At 42.0% G+C, this 15,000-nt stretch overlaps 1 protein-coding gene across 1 annotated transcript in view; it reads right to left on the bottom strand.

The window, feature by feature from the left end:
* Positions 1 to 9,654, bottom strand: part of LOC138957612 (uncharacterized) — a 13,669-nt gene extending 4,015 nt beyond the window's left edge. Inside the window, exons 1-3 of the mRNA XM_070328698.1 lie at positions 9,478 to 9,654; positions 7,750 to 8,883; positions 6,184 to 6,324 (exon numbers count right to left, since the gene is read on the bottom strand). Coding sequence (XP_070184799.1) covers positions 6,184 to 6,324; positions 7,750 to 8,868 — 1,260 coding nt within the window. The 5' untranslated portion in view covers positions 8,869 to 8,883; positions 9,478 to 9,654. The remainder of the gene's footprint in view (positions 1 to 6,183; positions 6,325 to 7,749; positions 8,884 to 9,477) is intronic.
* Positions 9,655 to 15,000: the final 5,346 nt, after the last annotated feature.

Below are 15,000 nucleotides of genomic sequence, written 5' to 3'. Positions count from 1 at the left end.
GGTTTCTTCCACGTGTATAAAGTACACGCATACCTCGCCAGAATTGTGTCTGTGACTAGTCGACAGACGGTGCCATTTGCTTTGTGTGTGTTTTTGTTGTTGCTTACTGTACATGACATACATTACGTGTAAAATCCAGTTCTTTAACTGGCAGCAAACCTTGCAAATTTCCAGAAGCTGCAATCTGAAGCGACCTATCTCTGATTTTTGCAGACGATCTCTCCAATCACCAATGTTTAACACAAAATCAGCAAACTCTCCTGTCACATAGAACGTCCATTGTGTAGTGCAATGTTGAAATGAAGTTACCGGTCTGAAACATTTCGTCGTTTCTTCTGAAACAATCCTTGTTCTCTTATCATCTACAGATTTACCACAGTCTTCACCACGCGAATTCCCAACAGAAGTCAGACTTTCGAACATACAATCTACGTAGGCAAGCATGATACGTCATAACGTCATATGATTCCTAAGATATTGACGTAATGCTAAGCATCCGGTTATCTTGAGTTTTCTCCGTAATACATGTCCGTGGGTTTTTCAATGTTCGGTTATTTCCGTGGCTTCATGCAGAAAGGGAACCGTCGTCTGCAATTAATGACATGGACCATTCTGGTCCTTGTTGCTGACAAAAACATGATTTTAACACAGAATTTAATGTCAGAATTAGTGAGCATGTTGGGCAACAGACACCCCCATTAGAATGCAAATCGAGTTCGAAGCATGCCTTTTTTACACACGTGTGTGGAAAAGCATGTAGATGAATATTTTTAATAGAGGCAAGCGTTTGTGTTGACAGACACTGGGTACCGACGCTTCAAAAGTAGGTCACACGGTATGCCCTCGACAGTCTCCAGACACTCGGTGAAAACGTTTACAGGGATCAATAAATGCATTTTTGTTACAGGGATATAATTTAAAACAGTTGATCACATAATGTCCTGCATTAATCTACAAGTTTTTCAAAACACTTGATCGATTCATATGTGTGATGACCTACATTAGATTAAAAATAGGTCATAGCTGCCCGGAACCCCATTGTAGCGTTGTGTGGCGTTTGAAAATTAATTTAAAGCGTGCATTTTCAAACAAAAGAGTGGAAAGCATGTAGATTGATATATTTCATTAGAGGTAAGCGTATTCATTGACAGACACAGGGACCGACCTTTCAAAAGTAGGTCACACGGTGTGCCCTCGACAGTCTCCAACCATTCTGTCACAGTCACAGGGATCAATAAATGCTTTTTTTGTTGTCACGAGGTAATATCTATAACAGTTAACCAAATAAATTCCGTCAATAGTCTGTGACCTTTTGATTATCTTTGACAAGTTCATCTATCTCATATGACCTATTTTTTGCTGAAATATAGGTCATCACTACCGGGAGCGAAAGACGTTTGCCTCCAAAGAACTATCTTACAACAAAATATCTCCATGTATGCACAGACACAAAACACTTGTATCACTCTAATGAAATATATTAATCTACATGCTTTCCACTCATTTCGTCCTTCACAAGTACAAATGTAAAACCGATTTCAGAAGGTTGTTTAACATCAGATAAGGCCAAAAAAAAAAATTGTCTGTTTAGGGTAACATGACCAAAAAAAGTAGGGTCGGTAGGTAGGTAGGTTTTTTTTTTTTTTTTTTTTTTTTTTTGTAAATGCTATGTTGGCTGAACATTCACTTCTTATATTTGATGAATACATGTTTCAAAACTAACGTATATTAAATGAAACGCCAAATGTCTCTTTTTAGCATTTTTACCTCTTTTTTTTTCTTTTTTTTTTTTAAATCAAAAAAAAGTTTTTGGGTCGGCGCCAAATCGATAGGGTCGGTCGGGTTACCCTAAACAGACAATTTTTTTTTTTTTGCCTAAGATGGTTAAAGCTAAGCAAAACTTTACATGTACATTTCAAAATCCACATCACATTTTCTGTGTGTGTGTGTGTGTGTGTGTGTGTGTGTGTGTGTGTGTGTGTGTGTGTGTGTGTGTGTGTGTGTGTGTGTGTGTGTGTGTGTGAAAATCTATTTCCATAAGCACACAAAAAAGAAAAAGTCTCTTTTTATGAGTACATGTATGCAAAACCAGTTTTTTTTAAAATCCCGATCAACATCCAACATAAACAAAATCATGAATTAATGTATTTTGTTAGTGTCAAAAAGAATAAACAAAACACCGTTTTCCAACAAACACTTGAACATAACACTATTTGAATCGTCAGTGTACCAAAGGAATGTTTGTCAACTCACAGAACTTGCAGGTGACGCTAGGATTTGTTACTCTTCCCCACAGTCCCCGCCACAGTTGCAAAGGGCGGTGCACTGAAGACCTGCAGCTCCACATTTGCACCTTGCCTTGCAGCCTTTTTTGCACCCACAGCGAATCAGTTCGTAACAGGAATCTTCAGCCTGGAGCAAAGTGGTCCACAAGGGCTTCCACCCCTCTTTTTCTTCTTTGGTCCAACCCCAGTCCTTTGGAGAAGGTAAAGAGGGAGCATTCTGCAGAGATTGCCCCTATACAAACTCTGCTCGGTAGGCAGCGCGGAGAACATGCTGATGCAGAGCATCGGAGGTGGGAGGAATGTTCTCAATGGAACAGCACTTCTGAGAGAACAAGCGTTGCCTTGCTTCATGGACTGTTGACGATGTGCTGTACTCATACATCAAGACAACAAACTGTTCAATCTTGCTGATGCAATCGCTGAAAGGTTTTCTCATTGCAGCAAGTTCAAGGAAAGCTGAAATTGCTTCTGGAAAAGCTTCCCAAGATGTCCATGCTGTTGTCTTGCCTTTTGACGAGAAAAAGTACACAGTGTCACATCCTGTTAATGCATGAAAAACTGGCAGGTCACTGACATTTCCAGGCGGAAGACTACCAGCAATCTTGTGTGCAGCAATGTGGTGAAAATGCTTTCCCGAACCAAATGATACCCACAGCTCATTGCCATGCCACTTTTCAGCAAAATAAATGGCAAGGACAACAACGTCAGTGTCTGCAGTTCGTATTGCGATTCTTCTGTGTCCTTGTGCAATACAGTGTGCAGCATGAAGAAACATGCGTGTGTCCGCTTCTTCTTGACTGCAACTATCAATGGTGGACAGGATAACATCAGGGGGAGAGCAGAGGACTTTTTCTCCACATGTAGCAATGACAACTTTGTCCGTGACCTTCTGGCGGATCAGTTCTCTTGCGAGAAACTGGAACAAATCTTCTTTGTTGCCATCGTTTCGAAGGAAGCTCATCCAGTTCGATGGAATTGGTGAAGTTGGAGTCACTTTCCGTCGCTGCCCATGGCCACGTTTCCGCCGTGTAGAGGACTTCAAGCTGTCAGGAAGGTAGATATCCCAGACAACATCCACTCTTGACACGTTTTCCAGCTGAGAAAGCACGTATGGTATAAAGACGAAATCTGCCTACTCCTGAAACGTGCGTGATGTCTTTGGAGATAGAAGCTGAACAATGAAAGCACCATCAAGTATCCTGGCATCAACTTCTGCAAATGCATTCTTTGGTCGAGCAGACCTTTTTGTAACGTGTGTGGAGCTTAGTGAGCACGCTAACAGCAGGTCTTCCTTCAGCTCTGGATTTTCAAGACAAGAAGCTTTTTCCAGTCCATGAAGGATATCCTCAGTTCGAAGGTCAGGCACTTCCATGAAGCCTGTATCATCAGTAGTGGGCAGCTCATCATCAAACTTCTCTCTCCTAGGCTCGTAAACCAAAGAAGAATCACAGCCAACCACACATTCAAGGCAGTGGAGAAGGTCCGATTTTGGCCTGTCCTCATTTTTCCATTCTTGCTGAGTGCCGGGGGTACTGGTTGATTTTCATGGCGGAAAAACTCGGGCAGATTGCCTTTTCTTGTTTGGCAGGCTATGAACAGTCTTGAAAACAGTGAGCAGTCATTGCGCAGCATGGTAACTGCAGTCTTCTGTGGTGTCTTCTTGCAAAGACTTTCAGGTGGTTTCGGTGCAATGGAGATGTTACTGGTGTTGGTCTTTCCATGAGTCTTTCTTTTACAAAGTCGTTGTATTGCTGCTGTCCGACTTCGATCACACTCTGGACTGCTTTCACATCACAGTTTTCGACCACAACTTTCGTGTCCATAGCATACAGAACCTCACTGACGTCTTCTAAAGGATTGCCGACTTCTTTAAAAGCTGCAATACGCTTTTCAACATTCATCTTGAAAGTCTTTTGAAATGCAACAGATTGCTCATGATGTTCCAGCTTAGGAGACGCATGTGAAGGTAGTTGCTGCTCAAAGCTCTGCACAATTCGTGCAATCTCTGGTCCAGCCACCATCCACCTTCGCAGTGCCACTGGATTCGTTGTTAGTCCGATCGCACCTCCATCCCCTTTCACCAAGGCATTGCACTGCTCATGTGCGTGGTCAAGTGCAATGGAAGAGAATGGCCGCCGAGTTTTGTTGACGACAAATGCACCCAGATAGAAGGCTTGATACACGGATAGAATCCTTGTCAACAGCTGACACATGTCACGCAGATGCACAGAAAGCCACCGCGCATAGTGCATGTGGTCCAGTGCGAAAAACCATGGAATCAGAACCGCCAGTGCTTCAAAGTTTGCAGTCCGAATAGCGTAGACAAGCTGCAGTACGTTCAGTTCAAGCTGCAAAAGCTCTTTTTGTGCTTTCTGTAAAGTGAGAAAGAATTATTAATATTATACACTTGTAACAAAACACTTTCGCCTTAAGAATCTTTGAAAAAAACATTTACTTTGTGTGTACTTTTCTCGATTTGGGGTAAATATCTTTTTGCTATGTTGGAACATATAAAAAACTCTTTGTACAGTGTTCCTTACAACATCAATAATAATGATAATACTTATAATGATATTACTACTACTACTACTACTACTACTAATAATAATAATACTAATACTAATAATAATAGTAATAAAAATTATAATGACAGCTTATATAGCGCGAACCACAGTAATCTATGCTCTCCGCGCTGTACATTGTCTTAGATCAGAACAAAAAACTTCAACAACAACCCAAGGAATAGCTTAAAAATTATGAAAAACAAACACTTACAACTGGTCATTTAGATGTAGATTGCTTTCTTACCCCCGAAAAGTTTTTTGTTCGTGTTCAACATGATGCATGTATCTTAGACATTTTGACTCATTTGGCCCGCCATACATTTTGTACCACAGGGCAAGACAATCGACACTTTTATTCATACACAGGCTACAAATGTAAATTAAGAGTACTGTATTGGGTTCATTTTGTTCTAATGAACCTGTGACATTCATATATATTACTGCTGTATGTGTTCTTCGTGTATATGTTTGCAAACATCAGTACGTAATGCGCTAGCAGACGACACACGGTCAAGGTAAAGCTATCGAAACGATGATTGAGCAATGAGTGTAGATCTACTTACCGTTTGGGCTTCACCGCTTCATTTCCCCCCAAAATAACCTGCGCTGGTGTTAGTCTGCATTCACTGCATGGTGCCTGGGTGGTAAAGTGGGTGTCCCAGCCAAATTAAAGGACAAATTGTAGTGCCGTCGAACCGGTCGACGGGTTCAAAACAAAGCGCGCCATTGTGCAAAGAAGGGATGTGCCTGTGACGTAATTACAGTCCGCCGACTTGTGTCATTATTTATTTTGGGAAATTTGAAGGCAAAATTGTACGCATTAAAGGCTTGAAAATATCTTGCATCTATTAAAATTCGAAACGAGGGACTCATGAAGCACTAGTTCCAATACAACAACTGTCTCGAACTGTCATAGCAAACTGAAATTCGTCCCCAAATTCACTAAATAGCTATATAAACGCTATTGTGTTTTCATCGTAGCAATAGGGTCCGATATTTAGACTCGAACAAGTATAATGCGACTCGTCTTCGACTCGTCGGCATTATACTTGTCTCGTCTAAATATCGGGCCCTATTGCTACGCTGAAAACACAATAGCTGTTACTGTTGCGTTTTCTCCTTGTGTTGACTGCTGCAGGTGTTATACAAATGGTGTATTGGTCACGTCACATTGTGCTTTCATGCTTGTGCATGTGTACGGTTGGACACTTCACGCCTGTTCATGCACACACACACACACACACACACACACTCAGGCACGCACGCACGCACGCACGCACGCGCGCACACACACACACGCATATACACTCACACACGCACACACACACACATACCTCATACAACAAGTCGGGCACCATGGGCTGGTCAGCAACAACAATACCATTCATCCCATCCCCCACTCTCTCTGCTGTCAGACCGTCGTTGCTCAGTACAATGTTCTTCCCGTGGTTTGTGTGAAAACGCCAATCCTGTTGCTGTAGACAGTTGTAAGAATATAGAATTAGAAAATCACCAGGTATCGCTTCAACGGTAATTGAAGAAAAGGCTAAAGTAAGTACCTTAAAACATGGTGATGGTTTTCATTTCTGTGTATACCGGTACTCTAAATTTGTCCTTTCATATTAATTGTAATTCAAAGAAGCTGGAGGTTGAATGTAACAGTTTCTGTGATTGGTTAGAATATCGGTGTCAATCTCTGTTGGACACCAGAAATCTGCTCACTGAACACCTGTTGGCGAGCCGGTTAGCCGTGAGGGTCTTTTTGTAGTAGGAGCGACAGAAGACTGGAAAACACCGAGGCAATGATTCATGCGAAGAGATAACGTTATTTACATTACGTAACTTGATGTATGAATTATTCTAGGCAATAAAAAATTATGAGAAAATTCGACAAATTTTGAGAGAAGAGGCATTTTTTGCTGTTCATGCAGCGATCACGAAAAACAGACAAACGAGCCGGTTAGCCGTCCGGGTCGTTTCCTAGTAGGTAAGACAGAAGGCCGGAAAACACCGAGGCAATGATTCATGCAAGATAACGTTGTTTACACCACGTAACTTGATGTATGAATTATTTTAGGCAATGTAAGAAAATTAGAAAATATCTTTTGAGAGAAGAGACATTTGTTGCTGTTCATGCAACGATAACGAAAAACATGAAAACAATATATGTGAAAGAATTAAGCAGGAGCAGAGTGATAGGTTGGTGACATCGAAACATGTTTTTTTTCTCGGGACCTGACTCTAGGACACTCAGTAACAATGAACTGAAAGGTGTATGTGAACAGAACATCATTATTACGCCCTTGTTGTAATCGCATGAAAGCGTAATCAAGTTCGGTGACATGACAGACTGAATGACAATAACGTTGACAGGCTTCCATTTGAAACTTCTCCGTGAACTTGTCATAGTCGATTGACGCTCTCCCAAAGCCTAATTGAAGCCCTAAGTCGCTTGCTCTAATAAAGTTCAGCTGTTGGTGTTACACATGGGTTAAACAAAATGTATTCAGAAAGATGGGGAGGCATACAGTACAATCGAAACGCAATGTAACTACCAACAAAACAAAGCTTTTACACACATTTAGATCAAGATAGGAGTTGCTTTTAGGAGTGGTGTCAAGTTGGACCTAGTGCTATAATACTATGATCATAAATATCACACTTTGACCTATATATATCTGTAATTGAACGTACACAATGACACGCAATTTGGAGTAATCATGAATGTGTGAAGATATTGCTCGACTGACCTTGCATACGTGTGGAATATAACAGTGAGTAAACTCTTTTTGAAATGCTTCATCGACAAGCTGGAGATTATCATTACAAATGGGATCTCAAGACTGGTGAAGAAGGTCAATAAGCTTGCCATACTGATTCATGAACAAGATCCTCCTTACCTGACGTGTACCAATGCTGACAGGCTTGACTTTCACCTGACCCAGTGCTGACAGTTCCTTCTCAATGCGGGCCACTACAGCAGCGTCAATGGTCAGCGTAACCATGGAAACCGACTTCAAGTCCGCTCGACGTTGACCACAGGTGACCAGTATGTCCTTCACGCGGTCCCTCAGAGCACGAGTGACGTCACACATCCCTCTATTGTTCGTCCCTCTGGTGGTGCGATCAGCAACACGTCGGTGTGACGTCAGCCTGCCTCGATGATCCAGCAAAGTGATCTTGACGGCTAAGACTGTGTCCTTCACATTCGCTTTGGCATCGAGCGTCATCTCCTTCAGACGACGCCTGTATTCCTTGACGGAGTTCTCTAACTTGTCGCAGGTCCTGTCGATCTCAGCAACAGCTTCCTGCACCACTTTCTCCGTGGCCTCTAGGTGGCGCTCCAACGCTGCCACAGCTTCTTCCAGCTGCTGCTCTTCCGTCAGCAGTGACGTCACCATCTGACTCAGCTCCTCACGTGACTTGTCTGCCGCTTCCGCCAGTTCCGTCAGGTCTGGGCATGCGCGGTGCTTGGCGCTGGCACACAGGTGGCAAATGGCGGCCCCGTGAGTGGGACAGAAGAGCTCGCAGGGCTTGCTGGTGTGCACGCTGCAGTGGTCAGGCTGACTGGCGGCTAGCTCTTCCGCTGTCATGCTGGACAGGTCTTCCACCTTGTGGTGACTGGCCATAGAAAACTTGGTGTGTAGGTCGCTGCAAGACTGGCACATCATATCGTTACAGTGGAGACAGATAGACACAGCCACTGACTTGCATCCCACACACACGTGGTCCTGGCTCAGTACACTTGTACTCTCCACCAGCGCTGCCGTGGCGACGTCATCCGGCAAGGCGTCCACCACCTCCTCCCACCCTTTTGCCTTGCTTTTCTCTTTGGGGTCGGCGATGGCGCCCCTGCAGAGCGGACAGAGAGCCTCGGGGTTGGAGGCGAGCCAGGAGAGAAGACAGTGGCGACACAGGACGTGAGCACAGGGCAGCAGTTTGGGGTTCTTGAACAGCTCGTGACACACGGAACATTCTGTGTCACTGTCCGCTGAGCTTGTACTAGCTGCCGTTGCCATGGTTACGAGTCAGTTCTGAAGGGAGAACAATGAGAAGGGTGTGTTAAGCGATTCAAGCTAGATTGTTTTAAGCGTGTTTTATTTATTTTTCTTTGTATGTTTACACGTTTGAGACAAGAACAACATAAAGAACGATAACAAGCAGTTATGTAGAACACAGTAGTAACACCACCCGTGACAACAACAACAAGAACAACAACACCAACAACAACACGTGACAACAATAACAACAACAACAACAACACCAACAACAACAACAACAACAACAACACGTGACAACAACAACAACAACAACAACAACAACGACAACAACTACACCAACAACTACAACAACAAAAACAACAAAAACAACAACAGCCGCTCCTCGTGCTGCTGCAACTGTTTATATACGTAATCAACATTGTGGCTCAGATTAACCCCTGAATACCGCTGAGTGAACTTGGAAGAAAGTTAAGTGTCACAGTGAGTCTTTACCTCAGAGATACAGAAACCCATATCAATATATTCATACAGAAGGAACAAAGTCAATAGCCCAAGCGACAAAAGACTTGAAACGTGATAACCTTTCAATCAAACAAACAAAGGAACTTAATCGCTATAACTACAGACCAAAACAACATGTGACAGTCACAGCCAGTCTCTTGATTCCTCAGAAATGTGAAGCATTGAAATGAACACATGACTTTCATTTGCAACCACGTTGACATGTGAAGAGAAGAAACCTTCAATTGAAACCAAGTTGCTCAACGAGGAAGTGAGTACATACAACTGTATAGGGCAGCAAATAGTATTCTACACGACCGCCGTTCTTGTTACACAAACAATGCGAGAGCCGTGTGAAACGCTTGATAAAACATCTAGCACACAATGGCCAGACAGCGTTGTCCACAACATGGGACTGACACACAGACACACTCTGCGTCACCCGAGAAGGCGCTGACAAAGATTTCACTTGACGGAATCTGTTTTCTAGTTCTCTTCTATACTAGCCGTCATCAAAACTAGACAGATGCGTTTAAAGTGCAGTATTTTGTGATGATAACGTTTACTGCTAAAACAGTTATAATTATGACTGGAAAGGCGTCCCCTATTCAACAAACAGAGTGATTATACATAAGGCAGTGTTTACAATAAACGGCCTCATCTGACATCATAAAACGCTACATTCAAACGCACATGCCTTGTATTTCATGCCAGGTAGTTCAGTTCACACAGTATAATGTACACGCGGATCATTATTATACTCTCAACAGGACGAAGAAATAAACAGAACCTGACCACAAAATAGGTTTTCTACGCACAGCCGAGAAAACACGCTCTGGTCAATTTAAACCACACTGCAGAAAGCAGAACGAGAACAGCAACAAGCCGCAAGTCTAGCGATCACCTTGAGTATCTCACAGCCATGATCGATTCAGGCGAACCGAAAACACATTTCCCGGAAACCGAAAGTAGAACCCTTCTCAGTTGATACTCCTCATTATATTTAGTCAAGTTTTGACTAAATATTTTAACATCGAGGGGGAATCGAGACGAGGGTCGTGGTGTATGTGCGTGCGTGTGTGTGTGCGTGTGTGTGTGTGTGTCTGTCTGTGTGTGTGTGTGTAGAGCGATTCAAACTAAACTACTGGACCGATCTTTATGAAATTTGACATGAGAGTTCCTGGGTATGAAATCCCCGAACGTTTTTTTCTTTTTTTGATAAATGTCTTTGATGACGTCATATCCGGCTTTTCGTGAAAGTTGAGGCGGCACTGTCACGCCCTCATTTTTCAACCAAATTGGTTCAAATTTTGGTCAAGTAATCTTCGACGAAGCCCGGACTTCGGTATTGCATTTCAGCTTGGTGGCTTAAAAATTAATTAATGACTTTGGTCATTAAAAATCGGAAAATTGTAAAACAAAATAAAAATTTATAAAACGATCCAAATTTACGTTTATCTTATTCTCCATCATTTGCTGATTCCAAAAACATATAAATATGTTATATTCGGATTAAAACAAGCTCTGAAAATTAAATATATATATAAAAATTATTATCAAAATTAAATTGTCGAAATCAATTTAAAAACACTTTCATCTTATTCCTTGTCGGTTCCTGATTCCAAAAACATATAGATATGATATGTTTGGATTAAAAACACGCTCAGAAAGTTAAAACAAAGAGAGGTACAGAAAAGCGTGCTATCCTTCTTAGCGCAACTACTACCCCGCTCTTCTTGTCAATTTCACTGCCTTTGCCATGAGCGGTGGACTGACGATGCTACGAGTATACGGTCTTGCTGAAAAATGGCATTGCGTTCAGTTTCATTCTGTGAGTTCGACAGCTACTTGACTAAATATTGTATTTTCGCCTTACGCGACTTGTTTTACTGTTGCGAACGTGTCTCGATCGGTTACACAATTGATACAAGATTGGAAGTAAGGAATGTGAAAGTAATGAACTTTATAACCCTATTTTTACAGTGATAGACATGAATGCAAATAGTTTTAAGCATGGTACGTGAACTGAGGAAGGACACACATGTCCATTGGTATCGGATAGCACACATTTTGTGGAAGACACGATATAAAAGGTTAACCAACCAACCAACAAACAGACTTGGTCTACATAATAAGATGATTTTGAAAGATTACACGCTTACCTGATGTTATGTACACTAAGCAACTCCCACGTGTTGATATGTCTGTTGAAATGCACACACAGCGTCAAGCCTGGGCCACACTGTGTCCTCATAGTATTATACCTTCAACACAGCGCAGTGCGAGCGTGTGAGTGAGAGGAATTTGACAGGCGCTTGATATCGAATGTTCACTCGTGCCAAACAGTTAAGCAACCATGATATTCAGTTTGAATCACACGAATTGTTTGTGTTTATGCTTAACGTAGTCAGACATAGTCCTACAGTTAGCATCATTGTTTTGTGTGTGTTTTACGTCGTCAAGCATGGTCCTGTGTTATTGTCCTTATTTGTTTGAGGACAGACTGTGGACATTGAGATTAAAGGATGTCTGGTGAGCGCAAAGGATTGTCATCTGTCTTTCATTTAGTCGTACGATACCTCTCCCTCGGAACTGAGTTCAATTTCTGCATTGGATGTTACCTCCCCTGACTGTAATAATTTCAATTTTGCAGCTTAGAAGTCACACAACACACTTATATTTTAGGTTTTGAGCTCACAATTGCCGACATTCGGCACACACACGCGCACGCACACACACAAACACACACGCACATTTACACACACACATTCACACACAAACACACACAAACAAACAAACAAACTGTTACGAACATGATTTTGATTACTTGAGTATAATATAATGTCAAGTGCAAGCACCTATGGATGCTAGGGTTGACAGCCTAAACACGCACGGATTTTTGTCTTGTCACGTTGCACGTGAAGTTTTTGTGAATCCACCCCAACTGGTGGACGGGTGAGCTGTCCCGGTCACTTTTACCTGAATTGTCACAGAGGACGGATGGAAGTTACATAGAGTAAATGACTTGCCGAAGTGAGATAAATATTCTTTAATGTTGTAAAACCGATTTAGTTAAAAGTATCAACTTATTAGTAGTGTTTATGTAAACTGGTCAACTCAATTAATATGTATACAACATTGCCAGTTTACACGCCAGAGACTTATTATTGTCCTTGTCTTTGTACGTCAGACAAAAGGGAGGAACCGAGAGGAACAAGCCCGGCAACCCCCAACGAGACAGTCTCCTTCGGCAGCCATATAGGATGAGCGACAGAGAGGATAAAAAGCATGAGAGAATGACTGCACCACTACCATCGTCTTCATGTCCATTGTCCACGTCGCCGTACAGTGTTCATCATAACATTAGCCCCACTATGCACCGTCTTCGTCTTCACCCTTGGTCATAACCGGTCGTTATCGTCATCATTATCGTCATCGTCGTCAAAATCACTGTGGTAAAGTGAGAAAGTGAAATGCATGATTGTGTGTGCGAGTTAACCCCTTCACTGCCCACCCCGTGTGTAATAGTGGTCATTGGCTCACGAAGTGTAGCCTATGCGATGCTAACTTTTGTCTGTCTGTGCGTGCGTATGTATGTATGTATGTATGTCTGTGGTAGAAACTTTAACATTTGAAGACGTCATATTACATTGACGTCACATTATGACGTACGAGGGTTAGACGTCACGCGATGGAATTACTGAAAGTCTCGGTGATTGTTATTTTGAGCGGGCCGAGACTATTTGGCAGTCGTGTCCATGTTGTAAGTAGGCTACATGCAGACAGACAGATCTAGATCTAGTGTCTCGCTTTCTTGCACAGTTTCACCTATGCTCTTTCTGTGTGTGTGTGTGTGTGTGTGTGTGTGTGTGTGTGTGTGTGTGTGCGTGTGTGTGTGTGTGTGTGTGTGTGTGTGTGTGTGTGTGTGTGTGTGTGTGTACTGTGTGTGTGTGTGTGACGGAGTGATTGAGTTTGTGTTACTGTTTGTCGATTTCTTACGTGAGCCTTGAAGGCTTCGCCTCTTGTTTTTGGTTTGTCGTACGCCCATAACCGTGTCTCATACGTAGGATTTGTGTCGGCGAAATGTCAAACATTTCTGAAAACTAAATGGGAGGTAACCACTGCCCAAGTACTTGTAGGGGTTCTAGACACAGTTCTTTCCCATAGACCGTTCGGATAAGTTAGTTCCACGTGGTAAAAACTTTTTTTGAAGTTTTTTTCGATCTACAAGATTCAAAATGGCGGCCGAAAGTGGGACATTAACTCGTAGACCTGTTTTCAAATGATACTGTGATCTGGAAGCTCTACAAGAAGTGATTTATGGATTACCACACAGAAGAATACTGTTATGGGCTGTAATGTGAGTACCTGATGTTTGACACCAGTTTTAGCTGTGTTTTCTGCGGTTTTACGTGCTGCAGTGTGTGTGTAAAAGTTTGAAAACTGTAATTTTTGACAAAAATGGTCATTATATCGATGTTTACAATAACAATCACAAACAAAGTCCAATGATCATGTTATCACATAATAGCCAAGCAAACCACATGCCAAAGATCTAAGAGATATCTCAATAAATGATTGAGCAGTGAACAGATTAGTGAACCTACTACTGAATCAATTGAAATTTGCCCTGGCGCACAGCAATACCAAAATGCTGTTATACTGTGGCAGTGAAGGGGTTAAGGCCAGTTAGGAAATTATTTGTGTAACCGGGATGAATAACTTAATATTTTGCGGGTTTGCATTGTATGTATGTTGAATGTATTGTGTAGTATTCGGATGCAAAGTACGGAAGTAAATTGTTAAACTGTTTTCCTTTTCTTGATTATTGTTATGAGTGAGGTCGAACCTGGAATAGAGAGTGTCAGTGATTGTGAGTACATCATAAGTAAGTTTATAAAACTCATTCGTAATACACACACACACACACACACACACACACACACACACATGCGCGCACGCACGCACGCACGCGCACACACACATACACACCCATACACACGCACACGCACACGCACACACGCACACGCACACGCACACACTCACACACACTCACACACACACACACACACACACACACACACACACATGCACACCTTGCATAATAAGGATTGTCTTGATTTTTATTCAGCTTGTTTTAATTAAATCCAAAAACATGTGTGTACACTTTTATATACAGAAGAAGATAAAGAGTACAATGCAAACAGTGTGAAATATTTATGTGGAATTCCTATTCTAATGACAACTTTAATAATCAGTCCGGGATATGTAGAACTTAGCCAGGCGTTGTAAATTCAGGAACGGGTTTCTACTGTAATCTAAGCCTCTAATTTGGCAGAACTTGCTATTGTCAGCATAAAACGTCATTGTAGATACCATTGAAGCTACGGGATGAGCTGTACATATGCCTTTTATTTACATGGGGTTTAAAAGGAAAACAACGTTACACGAATGAAGGGAGATAACTATGTCGATATTACGTATGCGTTTTCTCTAAAGGACATCTAAAGACAATCAATTTTTTAAATCAGATGACAAAACTTGTTTCAATTATGCTTTTATTTTCACGAGAAAGATTCTTTGGTTTGATTAAAGCGACAGGTATCCAGAATAATTCAATGATGCCACCAGATCTTGAGCTCTGAATTT

The sequence above is a fragment of the Littorina saxatilis genome, unplaced genomic scaffold (genome assembly GCF_037325665.1).
Source record: "Littorina saxatilis isolate snail1 unplaced genomic scaffold, US_GU_Lsax_2.0 scaffold_271, whole genome shotgun sequence".
NCBI lineage: Eukaryota > Metazoa > Mollusca > Gastropoda > Littorinimorpha > Littorinidae > Littorina > Littorina saxatilis.
The sequence above is the reverse complement of the archived record's forward strand: the minus strand, read 5'-3'. Positions and strand labels throughout refer to the sequence as shown.